General features: G+C 54.5%; 1 protein-coding gene across 2 annotated transcripts in view; it reads left to right on the forward strand.

Moving 5' to 3' along the window:
* Positions 1 to 5,346: 5,346 nt before the first annotated feature.
* Positions 5,347 to 18,655, forward strand: part of RAB40C (RAB40C, member RAS oncogene family) — a 34,251-nt gene continuing 20,942 nt past the window's right edge. For both annotated transcript variants that reach the window (XM_009955552.2, XM_009955553.2), the window contains exon 1: positions 5,347 to 5,534. In XM_009955552.2, coding sequence (XP_009953854.2) covers positions 5,381 to 5,534 — 154 coding nt within the window. In that variant the 5' untranslated portion in view covers positions 5,347 to 5,380. The remainder of the gene's footprint in view (positions 5,535 to 18,655) is intronic.

Genomic DNA, 18,655 nt, shown 5'->3' on the forward strand with positions numbered 1-18,655 from the left:
CCTCTGGCTTAGCAAACAGACTTGCTTCAGCTCACCACGGGACCGTTCCTGCCGGCAGAAGTGCCTGGCGATGCCAGCAGGGCCGGTGTCGGCAGGTCCGTGCGCAGCTGGGACCAGAGAGGCTCTGTGTGTACCGGCTGCAGGTGCTTGTGTTTGAGAGTTTAGGGCTGGAGAGCTTTGTTCTGCTGACAGGTGTGGATTTTTTGGTTAATTAAACCTTTTAATCAGAACTTAAATGGATTTTGGTTACACTAGAATAAAGGCGTTGGGAGAAAAATCGAGCTCTTCCCTCTTGTTTAACTGTGTGGCTGCCTCAGCAGCGTCAGCCACCACCACAGACACCGGGCAGGGTGGCTGCTGGAGGCTCGACTTGTCCGAGCGGGCTGCTTGTCCCAGTCCCGAGGCCCGGCCGGGCAATCACTTCACCTCTGCTCTCCACACGCAGACGGTATTTCGCCACTCGTCCAGCTGAGTGTTCTGCTATGGCCGAATCGTGAATTCCGTACAAGGAGGAGCGCTGCTCCGGCGGACCCCGCCTCAGGCCTGGCAGTCCGTTGAGGTGATGCTCCCCCAGCTCTGGTTTTGCTACGATTCAGCGAGGGGCTCTGTTGTTTCCCGCGCGCCTGCCCATGCGACGTGTTGCCGTTCAGCAGGAGGGGCAGGATGGAGGGGGACGAGCCTCTGCAGCCCCGGCTGCACACTCCGAGCAGGAGCACGAGCCGTGCCTGGGAATGAGGGTGCCATGTGGCCGCTCCTCACCTCAGAGCAGCCACACCCTTGGATTCATCCTTTCCCCTTTCCTCTCTTCTCCTCTCTTCCTTTTTCCTTTTATTTCCTTTCTCCTCCTTTTTTTTCTTCCTCTTCCTCACCAGTTCACGCCCAGCTGCCTCTTGCCCAGCCAGCAGTGTCCAGTCCCCCTGCCTTCTGCAGCGTGCCGTCATCCAGGCAGGCCCAGGGCACCGCTGGCGCTGGTGGTTGGTTGTCTGAGGCCACGTAGAGCCGGTGTGCAGCCACAACTGGAGCGCTGTCACCGGCAGAGCCCCGCAGGGCTGTTCCTTGGCAGCCGGCAGCTTCGGGAAGGAGCAGCTTCAGGAAGGAGCAGCGCTGCAGGAGCCCGGCGGGGAAGCAGCGTTGCTCCAGACCAGCTGAGTGTGGAGTGCAGCCAGCTGGATGCACGGCCGTGACAACGTCCCCACGCCACAGCAAGCCTCTGCCCGGGTCGCCCCTCTACGGCTGCCTCATGCCCCCGGCAGCGTGCTGCTGTCAGCTCCTGAAACAATCCCACCGCCTTCCCCACGCTGCTCCTCTCTCGTGATGTTTCCCATCGATTTGGGCTCTGGTTTGGTTTCCACCATCCCACCACTCGTTCAAGCCATAAACCGGGGCTCTAGGGTTGGCCCTGGAGGAATGGCGGGATTGAGAACCAGAGGCTAAGTAAAGAGAAACAAAATCGAGGAGATTCCTGCCCATCCTCCTCCTCCCACCTGCTCCCCACCACTTTGGGTCCAATGGACTGGCAGACAAAAATGAGGGGATGGCTTTTCTCTCCCCCTGGGGAATCTGGGCATACACAGATCTCCCCTTTCCACTTCCCCTGCTCCCCCATCCAGGGCTGTGCCCTGGGACGAGTTCCTCCGCAGGCTTTACCCTCCGAGCCCCTGCTCCCCTGGGAATGCTGTCTGCAGCGGCAGGGGTTGGCAGCAGCTCCAGATAGAGCCAGCAGGACATCTGCTATTTCATTTTGCTTCGATCTGCTCTTTCGTTTTGCTTTGATCTGCTATTTCATTTTGCTTTTGCAGAGGCCAGGTGAGCTGGGCTGTTTGGGAGGCGGGGTGGGGGGACGGAGGGGGCTGTGTTTGGCCCCTGCCATGCCGACAAGCCATGCCGAGCAGTGCTGAGTGTGAGGATACCCTCACCCCGTGGGGATACAAACCCCTCATCAAAACAAGCCCCCGCAAAGGAGTTTACACCACGTGGCTCCAAGGCAGCAGATGAGCTCAGGCCCCAGGAGAGGAGATGGAGCCCCACTGGGACCACCGAAGTGAGCGGGGGGGCAGCCCCTCACCTCAGGGCTCTGCCATCTCCCTTCACCCTGGGAGCACAGAGGGAAAGGCTCTGCCACCTGCCTTCCCCAGGCTGGGCAGGGTCAGAGCATCGCCCTCCCGCACGCAGCGCAGCACCCAAGGGGCTGAGATGCTGCACGCAGCTCACCGGAGCACAGGAGGGTCCCTTGTCCCCAGAGCCACAGGGCAGCAGCATCCTGCCACCCCGTGGGGTGCTCAGATGAGGCATCTTTGTGCCCAGAGCTTGTGTCTCAGCCAGCTGAGGACTGATGCATTCATCACTGCCCAGTTCCTGGCGCTGCACATTGCCAGTCTGTCACTTCAAAGGGTGGAAAGTCCCCTTGGCTGCCTGGCCAGTGGGGTGGAGCCGGTTGGACTTCGCCAGCTGCCGTTTGCCTGGTCTTGGTTCACCCCACTTGAGCCCGTTTTATAGATTCCCCTGTGCCAGCCCCACTGTTGGGGGATCTTTGGCAGAGTCGTCAGCGATGGGGGTTATCCATGCGCCCATGGGCACAGCTGTCCTGGCCCGTTGCTCGATGGCAGAGCGATCCCCAAGGGAAGAAGGTGACTCAGCCGTGCAGTAAAAGACAGGCTTGGGCAGCAATTACTGTTTTATAACAGCAAAAAGTCTCGCTGCTGCTGCTGCTGCAACCTGGGGAGCGCGGGGCAGTGAGCAGAGCAGGAGGAGGAGGAGCGGAGGCAGGAGCAAAGCGGAGCAGAGGAGCTGACTCACCAGCCTGAGGGACGGCTGCCATCAGCCCCGCTGAGCTGGGAGCCATGGGCTTCCATGGCACCAGGCAAGGCAAGAGCCCTGATCCTGCGCTGACGAGCTGCAGCACTGGTTACACAAAGGCTGGGCCGGGGGTCTCGGGCAGGATTTGGGCTCCCAAGCTCCCAGTAATGGGAGAGACAAAAGGGCAGGGGACTGCCAAGGGGGAAGGCAGGAGGGACCCAGAGCACCAGGTCTGCACGGGGGCATCTTTGCTGCAGGAAGCAGGGAAGGATGCTATGGATGCTGATGACGTCCCAGCACGAGGCAGATGGGAAGAGACTCACCACTGGGACAGGAGCAGAGAGGAGGCAGGACAGAGGGAGGTGGGACCATTGTGCCCGGGGCTGGGGGCTGCAGCCTGAAGGCTGAAAGAGGAACAAAGATCAGGAGTGCTGGAGCGTGATGGGGCTGGGTGGTGGGTGCCATCCAGTCCCCCAACAGCTGCTTTCACCCTCTGCTGGCCCATCAGGATGGAGATGAGCCACTTACTGGCATCTGTGAGGTCCCTGCATGTCCTGGGTGTGTCCTTGCCCTGGACTTGTGGTGCCATTTGCAGCACAAAGCTGCTCCCAGAGGCTTGTGCTCTTCCCTTCCCCAGCAGTGCCATGGCGATGATCACCCATTGCTTTCCACCTGCACTGGGAGGGACCCCCCACCTCGTGGTGGGACACAACTACTTCCAACCCTCCTGTGGGACTTCCTCTGCCCTTGGGGAGCCACTTCCAGGGCGGTTTGGCAGTGAGGTCAGGGGGGAAAGCATCCCCCCCTCCATCCATCCCCTCTCCCTCTCCATCCATGAGCAACCCCAGCTTGGGTGAGGTGGGTCCTTGGACCCCCTCCCTGGAGCTGAACCCCATGATCTTAATGCTGCAGGTTCTGCCATGCTCGTTGGTCCTTTCCGGAGGTCTCCGGCACTTGCAGCCACTGGGAACTCCCCGAAGGAGCCGGGGAAGCTGCAGCACCCCTGCATGCTGATGAGCATCCCCAGTGCTCGCTGGGCTGGGGGCCCCTTGCTCCCAGGGCTGGGGGGGACACATTCAAATGGGATTAATCGGAGGCAGCCAGGGTGCAAACCTAATTAGTGGGCTGCCTGGTTCTAAAAAGATAAGCCAGGGTGCTTCGTTCGGCACAGGGATTTGTGAGTGATGATCGGAGGGAGGGGACCCTCACTGGCACCTTCCTGTGGGAATCCCACAGGATTGGGCCCAGGAGCGGAGCTGGGACCTCATGGAGCTGGGACCTCATGGAGCTGGGACACTGCAGAGGCCACTGCCCGGCCGATGCTGAGGGTCACCGATGGAGGCTGGCTGGTGCTGCTGGAGCAGTTACGTGTGCCGCTGGAACAGGTTATGGGTCCTGCAGGAGCAGTTATGGGTCTGCTGGAGCAGTTATGGGTCCCGCAGGATCAGTTTTGGGTCTGCTGGAGCAGTTATGGGTCTGCTGGAGCAGTTATGGGTCCCGCAGGAGTAGTTATGGATCTGCTGGAGCAGTTATGGGTGCCGCAGCCCTTTGTGGGTAACGTCTCACAGCCCCACAGCTGTCACCGTCGCCGGGGACACGCTGGACGTCAGCTCTCCGGCCCCAGCCCTCGCTGGGTGCCGGCTGCCCCGCCAGCCCTCCCCAGGCCTGCCCCACCGACGGTGGGGTGTATGCACCTCCCACCCCCCATAAGCCACACCTAGGGGCCCCCCACACTCGGATGCCTGCCCCACACCTGGATGACCCCCATAAGTGGATGCCCCCTCACCTGCATGCCCACCCACCTGGATCCCCCCCACCTGGGTAGCCCCCTACACCCGGATCCCCCCCCGGCCTGTCCGCTCCACGCAGTGCTCCGCCACGCCCCCCCCCCCCGACTCGCTGTCCCATCATGCTCTGCTCCAGCTCGCCCCGCGCTGCCGCCGCCGCTCCCGCGCAAGGCACGCCGGGACACGTAGTCCTCAACGGCCCCGCCCATCCATCCGCCGGCCCCGCCCCGCAGCCCCGCCCCTCGAGAGTCCGGAGGGGCGCGGCGGGGCGGGGCCGGCTCTGACGGACGCGTGGACGAGCCTATGGGAGCGGGAGTACGCGTGCGGGGGGGCGCGCCCTGCCGCCGCCTCTCCTTCGGCCCGAGCGGGCGCTGCGCGGCGGCGCCAGGCGGAGGCTGCGGCCCTGGTGGCGGCTGCGCGGCCCGGCCCGGCCCCGGGCGCCAAGGTGGGTGCGGGGGCCCGGCCCGGGGCCGGGGCCGGGGCCGGTGCCCGGTGGGGCGGGTTCGGGCCGCGGGGCCTGGCGGGGCGGTGGCGGCGCATTGTGCGGGTGGGCGCGGGGGCTTTGTCAGCGGCGGGGGGCGCTGAGGAGCCGGCGGGGCCGGGCTGCTTTCTTCCTCCTCCTCCTCCTCCCGCCGCAGGTCCCCAGCGCGTCCCTGGGCGGAAGATGCAAGGCGAGGCGGAGGGCCGGCTGTGAGCTGCGGCGGCGGCGGCGGGGGGAGAGGCCCGGCAGCGTCCCCGGAGCGGGGCCGGAGCCCGCCCTCAGGCCGGCGGGCGATGCGGATCGGGCCTCCCCGCCGATGAGAGGGAGGATGGGAACCCAGGGCAGCCCGGTGAAGAGCTACGATTACCTCCTCAAGTTCCTGCTGGTGGGCGACAGCGACGTGGGGAAGGGAGAGATCCTGGAGAGCCTGCAGGACGGGGCCTCCGAGTCCCCCTACGCCTACAGCAACGGTAAGGGGGGGCGGGGGCAGGGGCAGCCCCGCGCCCTCGCCGGTGGACCCCGAGCTGCAGCACCGGCACCTCCGACCCGGGTGAGGGGTCCCTGCCCGCGGGGCGGCCGGCGAGGGGGAGGGAGCCGTTGTTTTGCTTTTTTTCTTTGGGTTTTTTTTCATTAACTGGAAGCGGAGCGCGGTTTGTGGCACGGCTGGCGGCGGAGGGGCCACGGCTGTGCCTTCAGACCGTGGAGATCTGCAGGAGAATTCAGCTGGAGCGAGGGCGGAGGGGTCGGGGTCTGATGTAATCCCGAATGCCGCAGCGCAGCTGGACCCTTCCCCAGCGGAGCTCCCCGAGCTGGTTGCCCGTGGCCGCCGCAGGGGTTAACGCCAGGACCCAGCTGTGCCCAGAGGAAGCAGCGGCTGTAACAAAAGAGCAGGAGCCTTATTGCCGGGCAGGAGCTCTCTCCCTTGGTAGCTGGCTACCGGGAGCGCAGCTTGGTCCGCCTCCTGCACACATCAAGGTTTCTAGTGCAGCCCATGACAGACCATTAACTACAATATCACAAGACCATAATTAAGAGCCAAGGAGTGGCGCTGTGCTATTTCCTGCGTCCCCTCGCCGCAGTTAAAGCGTAACACGGCCTGGCAGGGTGCAGGTCCTGGGGTGGTTTTCAATCTGTCATCTTTCTCCGCCAGCCTCCCTGCAAAATAACATCCCCAAGGGCTCAATGGAGGCAGTCCCGTTCAGACCCTGCATCGTTGCTGGAGCAGGTGGTGCTTAGTTTTGCCTGTAAGCAAGAGTCTGACGGAGTCGGGTGTTCCTCGATGCTCCGCGTTGAAGCTGGCTGAATTTGGAGCATAACGGAGTGGTGTGGCTCAGCTTCTGACTGTGTGCTCGGTCCTCAGAGCTACTGCCAGCTTTTTAGGGGCTGATGCAAGCGTGCACCTGCTCCACAGAGATTTACAGGGATGTAGTGACTCAGAAGCCAGGCTGCTTGTGAAATGAGAGCAGCAAATTCTGGAACTAGAAGGTTGTGGTATCGTTCATCTCCTTGGGTATCTGGCTGAGCTGGTGCGGTTTGCCTTCGAGGAGATGCTTGGCGCTTTTAGGCTTCCCTGAAGAGAGTTTGTGTCCCTGAAGAACCTGCCTCATCCGGGAGCTGTAGAGCTGCTCCTTGGGGTTAGCGTTTATGAAGCAGGAAAGGATGAAGAGTGTAACAGGGCTGTTGGTTTAAGTGAAGTGTTAAAGTTGGAATTGTCTTCTGATAGAAATGGTTTTGGCCACTGTTTTGAAGCAGGCGATGCAGGAGTGATAAGTATGATTGTGAACTGAGTGTACGGGGGGGGTTCTTTGATATAGGCATAGAACCCAAAGAACAGTGACTTTGGCTATTGCTGTAAAAGGTTTGTCTCTGTACCCACTGTTTTATAACAACAAATACCACCGTCTTTCTTTCTGGAAAAAGAAATCTCGTTGAACTAATATTTTTCAGAACCTTCCCTTGTCTTCTGTGGGCGATTGCACCCATTCCTAATTAAAGAATTAGGTCACATACTGGGTTTTTTTCACAGTAATATATGCTCTGATAGTCTCTGCTTCTGTTGCTTCTGTGAAGCTACACGCCTTTTGGATAATCAGATGGAGTAGCTTTGAAATCGGAGTGAATTGGATACTGCTAATATTGCTGACAGCCTTGGCAGTCAAACTCCCTCTGTCTCTGGCGCAGCTGGGGTGCGCATACTGACCGGGCACGCTTCTCTGCCAGCATGCTTTCCCTCTGCCCTGACAGAGACCAGCCCCTGGCATGAGGGAACTTAGATTTTGTGAACAGCTAGTGCCTGGGCTTTTTCATGCGTGCCTGATCCTGTCCCAAACCTGCAAGGGTGGGATGTTATGTAGAGACTCTTTTTGTAAATCTTTTACTTGTAAGTGCATTGTCCTCCTCCTCATCCCCTCCCAGACCCTGCATCCCCGTTTGAAACAAGTATTGTACCGTCTGCTACTTGTCTGATCTGCCCAGAGAACAGAACTCACCATTACCAGAGTGAAATGGAGTGTGCTTGAGGTTGATCTTGTGATTGGGACATCTCCTGTCAAGCTCAGATCCCTAACCTCTGGTGGGGAGGGGTAAAGCTGTTGTGCCCTCTCTGTCTCGGTAGGGTCTGGTGCTTTTACTGTGTTGGCCAATTGCAGCTGTTTTGACACAGATTTTTGAAGTTTAATGTGAAATGGCTTGTTCTTTCAGCTCTGGGAAGGTGTACCTTTAAAAGCGAAGCTCTGTAAATGAAGCTCTGCATTTTTGCTGCTGCTGCCCTCCCGTACGCCTGGGCTCTAGAAAAGGGTTTGAGGGATTCCTCTCTTCTCCATGGGCATCTGGGTGTTGGAACAGCGGGCAACCGAGAGATGAGAAAGCCCTTTTTCTATCAGCATTGCTTTTGCGAGCTGTAAGCAGCAGGCGGCTGCTGCTTGCTTGGGTCCAGGGTCTGAAAGCCTTGGACACAGTGTGAGCTGTGTCTCTTAAAGCATCATAGTTGCTCCTGCCCATCCTCATGCAGGGTCCCTGAGCAGAAGCATTCTTTCTCCACACAGCCTTGAGTGTGGCACCTCATACTAAATCAGGCATGTCTTAAATTAGACACCGCGCTTCCTATTGTGTATAGGCAGACCTTAGCAATGTCCTTTATTTAAACTGCTGTTGGAAATGAACCTGGTCTGTATAAGTAAAGGTGGTTGTTACTCCCTGGATGCCGTTGGCCTTTGCAGCAAGAGGCTGTGAGCGATGCCCCTGACCATTGCTGCGCCCAAGCTGCAAGGGCACTGGGTACAGAACTTCTGGTGACATAAAAATGGCATTTTGAGGAGGAATTTGAGGTCCAGTTGTTACCTGTGTGTTTCTTACTAGGTTGCTGAAGTTACTGAGTGTATCGGTCTCCAGGAGCATCTGGCCAAGTGTGCTCCCTAAGAAGAGCAGGGAGTGCTGTTTGTGTCCTGTGGCTGGATATTGTCACCTCCCTACCCCAGCAGGGTTGTAACGGAGTTGGACTTACATTTTACTTTTTCTTGGCCATCCACAAATGGCCCTGGATTAAGACTTCTTAATAGTATTTTCGCAAAAATACGGGCTTTTGGGAGAACATTAATGTTCTTCTGGGCTTCCAGTGTTTTCCTCCTTCCCAGCTTTCACCCCCCACTCCCCAAATCTGCAGTGGTGGAGGCAGGGTGCCATTCTTGGAGCCCCATCACTGCTCTTGGCAGCTGAAGGACCTCACCCCAGAACCAAAAATTCTGCCTTTTCCCTGAATTCCCTGTCCTCTCAGCACTTGCTTCTTCTCCCGAGGTACAGGGGAGTGTTGCTCTGGCTTCTGTGCTCTGAGCTGCGGTGTTACAGCTGACTCGGAACAAAACTGCATCCCTTACTCATGGATACAAGTCAGCTACACAGATCACTTGTCACTTTGGTGCTTGAATTTGCCTGCTTGGGGTCTGTCCTTATCCATCCTCAGGTACCAAAGCAGGACAGAACCGTTTCTGGTCGCAGGGTGGCTTTGGATGAGATGGAGGAGCTGGGTGTGAAAGCAGTGGCAGGGTATGTGTGCTGCCAAAGGCAGGCCAGGCTGTTCCTCACCTGAAGACCCATGGCTGTGTCACTCCTGTGTCATACATCCACTCTCAGATATCTAGTTATTCGTGTGCTTGTGCTGAAATGATCTTGCCTAGCTGGTTTGTTGGCTTGCTTGAGCAGCCAGCCCTGCTCGGGCCGCATCAGCACGGGGTGAGTCAGGGGAGGACTCCTCGCGCGGGAGCGCTCGGCAGGCACGAGCGCCATCGCTGCCGTATGAGGCGGTGCCCCGCGCTCACCAGAAATAGGGCCGGGGCTGGTCTCCCCACGCAGACGGGTGTGACGTGCTCCATCCTCGCGTGATGGAGGGCTTTTTCTGCGGCAGCCTGCCCCCTCACCTGCTGCTGTTCCCACAGGAAAGAAGAAGCGTGTGTTAGGGAAAGAGTAGAGCGTGTTTCTGAGCAGATGGCTTTGGTTGGAAGGGGGATGGATTTTTATTTTTTTTCCCCTGTCCTTAGCTTGTATGAAGTGATGAGGATGAAGCCGCCTGTCCGCGCTCTGATCTCCTTTCAAAGAGTATGTGAAAGCTACAACGAAGGCATTGCCCTGCCGCAGGGCTGCTGCTGGGACCAGCTCTCATGCTGCGAGCCCCGACGCCTTGTTTCAACCCCACCCCTCAGCTGGGGCTTAGTGCCTGTATTCGAGCACCAGGCTTAGGTGCTCTCTTACCATGCCGCTATCCAAAGACTCAAGGAAACATTAGTGAAAAGGCAACTTAAGTGCTCAATTGCAATAGCTACTGACAGGTTTTATGGTTCAGATGAAAACTGGATCTTTCCCAGGAGCGCTTCCCCTGTAGCAGAAGTGAAGGAATCCCACCGTGGCTCGGTGTCTGTGCAAGAAGCAAGGTCTGGGCGATGTGGCTTTGTGCCCTTTCCTGGCCGGGAGGGCAGGGAGAGGCAGCATTAACAAAGAGCAGCTGAAGACACTGTTCAGCCCTTGGGGGTGGTCAGGACCCTCCCAGCCAGTGCTGTTTGCCTGGGGACCTCACTACTGCTGTTTAATTACCAGGTTGTTTATTTGAGTGACCCACATCTTTGGATGTCTTTTCCCTCTGGTTGTTTTTGTACAGCTGTCTAAATTTGGAGGTCCCTAAGCTGTCCCTTTCAAGTCTTTCTTTACAGCAATTCCTCTCTTGGTATGTCCTGTGACCCCTCAGTCACCAGCGTGCATCCAGACACATCACCTGTAAAACTTCTCTGCTTTGCTTCATAGCAGTCTTTAAGCTAGTTACTTGCCAACCAGGAGATCATCTGTACCACAACCAGCGGATACAGGGACGGCGGAAAGGGGACGCCTTGTCTCGTCTTCCTCGCTGCCACGGAGGCTGTGTGAGACGGCGCTTCTTGAGGCTTCTGCTCCTTGCCTGCGAGTTTCTAAGACTGACCAGGGAGACGGTCTCTTGCTTCTCCCCCGCAGCCTCTGCGTTTGCTGCCGTGTTGGCTGGAGGTCCTGCCGCACTGCTGCAGGCTTTGCCATCACTGGTTCGCTTTGCCCAAGCCTTAACGAAGGATGTGGCCGAGCAGTTCTGCTTTAACTTCTGCAGCTCCTGTGAGGACAGAACCTCTCTCAATACCTGACAGCATCTAAGCTTCCCTTCTTGAGCATGCAAGAAGCAGTTGCTGGGTGTACCTGTGTGCAGTAAAACCTCAGGCGGGGACAGCACTGATGTGGTGGCACATTCTGGGCGTAGACACAAGCTACAGATGTTGAGCACGGGCTCGAGGTTGCAGCTGAGTGCTCACCCCGGCATTGCTGCAGTGTGGCAGGGCTCTCTTTGGCATCAGCGGGGCGGGGAACATTGATCCTGGGGCTGCTTTGCTGCTGCTTCTTCCTCCTCGCCTGGCCGTGTGCCATCGGGTGCGTTCCTGCTGTCTGCCGGAGCAGTGTTGTCCCTGTCGGTGGTAGACACGAGCCGTCCGGCTGGGCTGGCCTGCTGTTCCAGAGGCTGCATGCCAGTGGAAACTGCTGTTTGTTTTCTGGCATGACTGTAGTAAATGGAGTAATGTTTTATTTTGAGGTTTTAGCACTCTGATGCAAGGGGGGTGGAGGCAAAGCATTCTGTGTGCAGCCTTGCCGCCGTGTCCCTGCAGTGGCTGCAGAATTGATCTGTGGGGAATGCTTCAGCTGGACCGCACAGGTCGTGCTGCTAGAAGTATTTTTCTGTGGTTTGCAGAGCGGAGAGTGGTCCTTGCAGCAGTTCCTGGTGTCTGCCAGCACTTGCATCAGTGTCCTTCAGGGATGTGCGCTTCCCCGTCATCAGGGACGCACAACTGATCTCATCAGAGTAGGCTTTGGCTCGGAAACAACTGCAGCATCTCTTATTTCTCCATTGTTTACTACTTGTCCTTTGTGTGAAAAGTATTTCCAAATGTACAGTGTTGAACCTCAGTCTCTGCTTGATGTGGAACTAACTAGCTGTGGCTTAAACTTAAAACAAAACAAACCCCAAAACAAAGCAAACAAAGGAAAAAAAAAACCCAACTCATCAAAACAACCCCCAGATAGAGTGCCCTCTCAAGTCAGGATTAAGGATGCACAGCACTGTAGATTGTTGTGCATGCATAATTTTTCAGGAGGGTTGTGTTTTTATAGAGCTGGGGACTTACTCTGCGAAGTTCTCGATTGCACTGGGCAGTTCTCGCCACCTCTAATCCCCTGTGTAAAAGCTTTGCTTTTCCATGGCTGTTAATGTGTTTGAGCCCCAAGTGCACAAAGGTGATGTGAACTGAGCAGTATAAATCTGAAATGGGTGGAATGTTCTTCTAATAACTGGGATTAAAAGTTTCTCTGTATTTCTTATTTTTAAAGAGCAAGTAGGTTTTGCTCTGTCCGGATCCCGCGATGGCATTGTCTCTCGGTGTGGGTTTTTTTTTTGTTTGGTTGTTTCAGTATGTAAGCCGCATTGGAAAGCCCATGGAAAATGTCTCCTCCTCCTCCACCCGGTCTCCTTCAGCTTTTGTTTCCAGCTGTTCCCTGGCATGTTTTCCTCCTGCGGCCTCCCTCTCCAGAAGAGCAGAGCATCTTTCCCTTGCACTCGAAAATAGCTATGCTATGAGCTTAAATTGTGGAGCTGAGGTTTTATAACCTTGCCTTTCAAAATCTCGTTTTCTTTGCCTTTACCCTTCGCCTTCCTCTGGCAGCCCCGGCTCAGCACGAAACAGCAGTGATACAGAAGCATTATGTCATACCGGTTTCTATGTGATTGCAGGCAGAGGAGGCGGAAGGAAGCTCCAATGTGAAAATCTTCAGCTTCATTTTGCTAAATCCTTTGCTGTGAGTTGGGACTCACCTGAGAGAATTCCCCTGGGATACAGAGGGTCGTGGCTCAGGGCGAAGAGCCCACCGTGGAAGGGGTCTGTTTGTTTCTGCAGTAGTTGTAGTAGTAGTAAGGTTGCAACATCAGCTCAGAGATTTTGTTCCTATAGGGCTTCTGTTTGCTGAGAGCGTTTTTGCGTAGCCGTAGCTTTTTAGATTGTTTTCCTCTTTTTTGCCTCCTCTTTTCTCATTTCCATCACCCCACTGGGCAACTAGACCATATAATATCACTATAAAGCTTGGACACCTGTTTTCCTATCAACAGAACCCTGGAAGGCGCTGTGCATCTTTGGAATAATCTCCTTTTAAAGAAAACACAGGGGGGTTTTTTAAATTCCTTTTTAGAAATGCCATTTTAAGTTATTTTCCAGCCTGGCTTCTGAGTTCCCTGGTCCATTTGGGGGTTTTATGGTACAGCTTCCCTGTCTTTGCAAATGGTTGCTCTCTCTGCACACCTTCAGTCATGTACACAGAAATTACCCTGTCTTCTGTTCCCTTCCATACTATGTTTAACAGCAGCAGGCTGTAGTCCCTTTTGCCTGTGGTTCTGGAGGCCATGGGGACAGGAAACTCCACTAGATGATAAAAAAAAACCAAAACAAACCAAAAAAAAACCACCAAAAAACCCAACCAAACAAAACACCCACTATTTTACTTGTCATGTTTACTTAATCTTAAATCATCACTTGTCCAAACTTTTTTCTTATGTTGTCAAACTGCGTAAGTAAGTGGATGGTAAAAGCCGTACAGGAGAAAGTGCTCAGGTCTGTGCTACAGCACGAGGAGATGAAACTCTGTGGGGTTGAGCTTACCTAACCAGAGAGCCTTATCTGTGCTGCTTGCCGTGCTAGCAAATGTGTGTTTGCTGTGAAGTGCCTCCTTAGGTTGACACACTTATGTTCTTGTAGGTGTCGTTACAAGGTTAAAGTCCAATACCTTTTTTTTCTATTTTATAAATTCAAAATGCTGGCTTTCTCCTGGTAGCAGCAAAAGTCATGCTTCAGAGTTGCTGCCAGGGTAGCTGGGATGAGATCTTTCTCTTGCAGCAGCTGTAGGTCAGGAGGAGGAGAGGACCTGGGAGGCTCCAATCTGGGCTGAGAGCCGAGGGTTTGAAAACGTGGGTTTGGGCTGTTGAGAGCCGCTGTGGAGCCACTGCGAGGTGGCACGCTTTGTGCGGGGGTGTGAGGGGTGCTTGCTCTGGCAGCAGGGCCAGCCGATCCTTTAAGGGCAAGGAGGGACTGTTGAGTGCACACAGCGATGTATTGTCGGTCCCTGGAGATTTGTTGTTCTTGCAAGAAGCAGCACACGGAAATGGGAGACCAATGTTCGCAGCCGTCCTGATGCTTCCAGCAAGGAGCAGTCCCTTTCTGGCACAGGGGTCGTGGTCAGTGCAGCGAGACCGAATTCAGGAACCAGTGAAATTCATGGTGAGTGGTCTCCCTGTAGCTGCTCCGGGAGCTCTGTCAGTACCCGTGTTCGGCAGGCATGTGGTGCTTAACCCATCTACAGCCTTCTTTCTGGGTGTACAGCATCAGTCTGGAGACAGCCGCATCTTTTCTGGGTGCCTCTGTTGCAGTGTTGCAACATGACCCTTTAAATGGCAAAACCTGGAGATGCCAAGTGGGGGTGAGCAGCGAGGTGTGGATGGCAGGAGGGGCTGTGGGTGCCTGTCCTGCTGATCACAAACTGCCAGCGTGTGCATCTGGACCCACGTGCAGGTGCGCAGCCGTACGTGTGAGCCCGGCATCCCTTGCAGGGTGGCGTGCACGTCAGCCTGGTGGTGATGCCACGAAGGTCTGCTGCTGTAAAGCAGCATTTCCCGTGTGTTACCGTGCATAGTGTGGAGAGGCGTAAGTGTGGAAGGTGAACCTCTTCAGTATCCTGATCTTGAAGGTATTTTGGACAAATACTTGGACTTTTTTGGATGTCATGACGATTTTTTTTGTCTCCAAGTGTTTCTTGGTGTTTGTATGGTAATCCAGCAACAATGAAGATTGTTATGGTGCCCTCTGGTTTTCCTCATAGGCTGTCTTTGTTTCTGCGTGCAGCTGTATAGTTTTTATGGAGATCTGAACTGCAAAGCATGAAGAAACTCTTTTGTTTGTTGTCGCTTCTGTGCATAAAACCATTCTTGATTTTCTTCTGAAGCACAAATCCACTTAACATCCCCAATTCTGGACTGACTTTTGACTGTTTCTGTGGCTTCCCGGGTGTCTGCTGAAATTGTTTGAGCTTTAGGAACAGATTTGCTTCTGGCTTCAAATGCCTTTTTCAGATGCAGTTGTCATCCTTAAATAAGCCCAGAACAGAGTTCCTCTGTGCAAGGACCACGTAGCTGCTGAAACGCTGCGGGGCAGTGGAGCAGGCAGGGGAGAAGTGAAGTTCTCTGCATATCTGGGCTTCCTAGAGGTCTCCAAATAAGTGTTTTGCTTTTGTCTGGTTACAAAACCAAACAAGCAATTTGTCCCAGATCCCCACCTTGAATCCCTTAGCTGTAGGTGAAGGTGCCTGGGAACGAACTCTGACACGAGCAGCCTTTTCGTGAAAGGTTTCCAGTCTAAATCAAAAGCGCTCTCGGTTGAAACGAGGCAGATATGAGTGGAAGACAGAATATGTTTTTTGGGAGAAAATCCACAAATTTGGGTAACTTCAAGTAATTGCAAGGTGTTTGTTCTCTCCCTGTTTCTGTGTGTGTCTTTGTAGGAGATGCTTGGCAGCTTGTTGGATGTGTCGTGCCGAGCTGCCAAGCGCCACAGCAGCTCCCCTCAGTTGGCAGAGCTCGCGTGACGCGCCGAGCTTCGTTTGGGGATGTGGGCTCCTGGCCGTGCGTGTGGGGCTGAACTCCTTGGCCTGAAACAGCTCAAACTCATCTGCTGCAGTTAGTTAACAGAAGCTCCTCATAGCCTCCCGTGAGTTGTGCAGCAAGAGTGGATTTTGTATTTGCTGTGGGAGCAGGAGGTGAGGAAGGCCTGAGCAGATGGCTTCTACCTACCCCTGTCCCCTAGCCAGCACCATGCAGGAGTGGCACTGGGCTCCTGTGTGCCCGGTAATAGCCAGGGCCTCTTGATCCTGTTCCCAAGGCAGCTGCTCAGCTGCAGCACAGGACAGGAGCGCCGTGGTAAAAGCACTGACCCTCAGCTCCAGCTCTGCAGGCAGGAGGAGCTGGGGGTGTGTTGCAGCGATGCTGTTCAGGAACTTTTATCACGCTGCTTAAAAAGGTAAAAAGAAGTAATACTGCGGAGGTAAATGCTAATTACACCAAAAGACACAGACCTGGGATGAATCTACCTTTGTTTTAAAGCATGTGTTTTGTTGACCCCGGTTGTTGATGGACATAATTTGTTGTTTGCCTATCTAAAGAGTAGGTAACTGAATGCATGACTCAACCTGATGAGCTCATGTGTTGTTTGGAAGGGATTTTTTCTGTGGCTTACAGCTCTGAGCTGACTAGCTAAATTGCTGCTGTTAATGTGCTGTTGTACACACTTTTTAAGGTCAGATGACTTCATCAGTTGTTATTTGAATAGCTTGAATTCACTTTTTTCATCAGCTAATGTTCATGTGCTTATACCTCATTTTTTCTGAACCATGTAGTATGACTTACAGATGGTGGAGACAATAACTGCTCCTCTGAGTTAATAGTAGGAGCTGCAGTAGAAGGTAGTGCACTGGTAGTGTCTCCTACGTACAGATGCTACTGCCTGTTTTTTGAATTATTTGGATCGGATGATCTCGATACCTGTGTTACTTGGGTGCTGGCCACAGCAGCTGCCTTCTGCTCAGGAGTGGGTTTTGGTGTTGGACTAAGACATTCCGTTGTTGCACGCTGCAGTGCAAAACCTGTTTGCTTCGAACGTGCATTCAACAGCTGGCAGCTCCTGGCTGGCTGTAACTTCCGTACCCATCTGCCTCGTTTGACTAGAATTGAAACGACAAGTCTTTCTGTATTGACTTTTGCCCACAAGCAACCAATTCTGATATGAGTCTTCAGCCCTGGCTGCCCTTTTACTCATAGGCTGGTGAAGGCATGAAAAAAAATGCCCCAAACACCAAAATAAGGTGTTTTGAACTACACTTACAATGCATCCTGGCTTCTTATTCTGCTTCTTGGAGCAGCATGACTGCTGGACTCAGTAGCTGTAGGTTGACATTTAATGACCATCTCACCGTAAACTGTTCTTAAACAAAAAGGTGCAGGATGTGGAATGCAACGAGAGGGCACATGTGAACATGGTGATGGGGGGGTAATGACTGTTGTTGCCTCAGGGAATACAGTCCTGCCAGAAAATGAGTCCCAGGAGGCCAGTACCCATTTTGGTTTGAGCAAAGAGTCCATGGAGAAGCTGGTGAGTTTGTAGGGTGCTGGCTGTGTTGCAGGAACGTGCTGTGAAGCTGCTGGAGTAGCTCTGTTCCTCTTGGCCTGGCCTTGTGTGTAGCTCTCAGCACACCCCCAGAGCTGGGCACTGGAGAGGGCTGCTGCTGGGAACACTGTGGGTGGATAACACCCGGCAGGTGGGGGGTTATTTCACCCTGGAATAACCTGATGGGGAGGGTCTTGGTTCAGGCGGTGTTGTGAGCTGCTGTGCCAGTGTCCTTGCTGTCCAAACTCCTGCTGTCAGCCCCGCAAGTGAGTGAAGTTTGGTTGTGGGAGCGCGGGTGGTCTGTGGGGTTTTGCGGTGAGGTTTTTGCATGCTGAGGCCTGGAAGTGGGAATGATCCTCTTGTTCTGGAGCTGGTCTGCTGTCGTGTCTCAACACACACCTGGCACTACTGCACCCACCTTTTGGCTTCAATTTTGTGACCTCCCATCACTTCTCTTCCCTCATTTGTTCTCTTCAGCTTGTTGCTGAGGATGGGACTTGGCTGGTTGTTGCTGCTTCTGCCTCTTCTTGGCAGGAGTGGGGGCATCCCCGCGCATTTGTTTTGGGGAAACTGTGGCACGCCAGCCCCTCAGGCTCTCGGCTGTCAGATGTGGGGCAGTGCTGCGGTCTTGTAGGAAACAATTACTGCTTTTCATCATTAAGTTGCCCCTATGAAAACATTGGCCAGGGTCAGTTTGCCAGCTGGTGCCGTTTCTGGCCGCTCTCCCCACGTACGTGGCACGCCACAGTGACTCTAGCTTTCTGAAGGAGCTGGGCAGCCTCGCACCGTGCCTGCACACACAGAGGCAAGGCTTTCCATTTTAAAACCCATCCATGTTAGTCATGGCTTAGAAAGGTCTAGTTAATATCTGTGACACCCAGGGACTTGGTAGAATAAACAGGCATCTTTGGACACTGCGAGGTTATTGCTGGCATTTGGGATAAATTAATTTCTGCACTAATGGCTTTAGGCTGGAGTACAGAAAGGCTCCAGTTATGAACTCTGCTGTACAGGCAGAGGCGCAGTCACTCTACTGGGTTTTGCACAGATTAATTGGTTGGGTTTTTCCTCTTCTAATCCAGCTGGAAGGTTTGCACAAGCCCTTCGGAGGGAGAGGGAGGGACTTTTCAGCAGCTTGCGTCTTGCGCACACATAACTAAGATGACTGCTAGCTTACGTGGTAAAAAACCGTGCCTGTGTATCCCCAGGGGTGCGCCAAGGGACCCTGGCAGGCTGGGGAGCCTGAGCGATGCCCAGCCAGGCTCTGCCAGCCCTGCGAGAGGGTCTCGGAGGAAGGGACACCCTGCCCATCCCCATCCCGGCGCTGTCCCGGAGAGCCTGGCCCGGCTGCCCTGAATCTGGCTGGAAGGAAGGCACTGCCAGGGAGTACGCGTAGTTTACATTCCCCTGGAAATTCATGGTTGGCAGCAACAGCATTGTCTGAACTGGTGATAGAGGCTTTAAACTGAATTTGTCCCTGTGCTTAGCCACAGCTCTTGAAGTCCTTGCTGCTGAGAAGTTTCGGTGGAGATTCGTTCTTAATGTTTTCCTTTTGCAAAAGAGAACAAAAAAATTATTTACAATTTGTTGACCCACTCGGAAGTGTTTCTTGGTGTTTTTCTACTTTTGTCACAGTGAAAACACTCATTTGAGACCAGCTGCGTGCTGGATGATTATGGCTTCTGATCCTTCTCGTGTATTGAGTAAGGATTGCCACAACGCTTGGGTTACAAATTCATTGCGGTTTGTTTGCAAAGTCCGCCACGCCGATGGGGAGCTCTTCTCAGTGCTGCCCCGGGAGAAACAGAGCTTGTTTGATACTCTTGACGATGTTTTTG

This window comes from Leptosomus discolor, chromosome 14 (genome assembly GCF_034619465.1).
Source record: "Leptosomus discolor isolate bLepDis1 chromosome 14, bLepDis1.hap2, whole genome shotgun sequence".
NCBI classification, from domain to species: domain Eukaryota; kingdom Metazoa; phylum Chordata; class Aves; order Leptosomiformes; family Leptosomidae; genus Leptosomus; species Leptosomus discolor.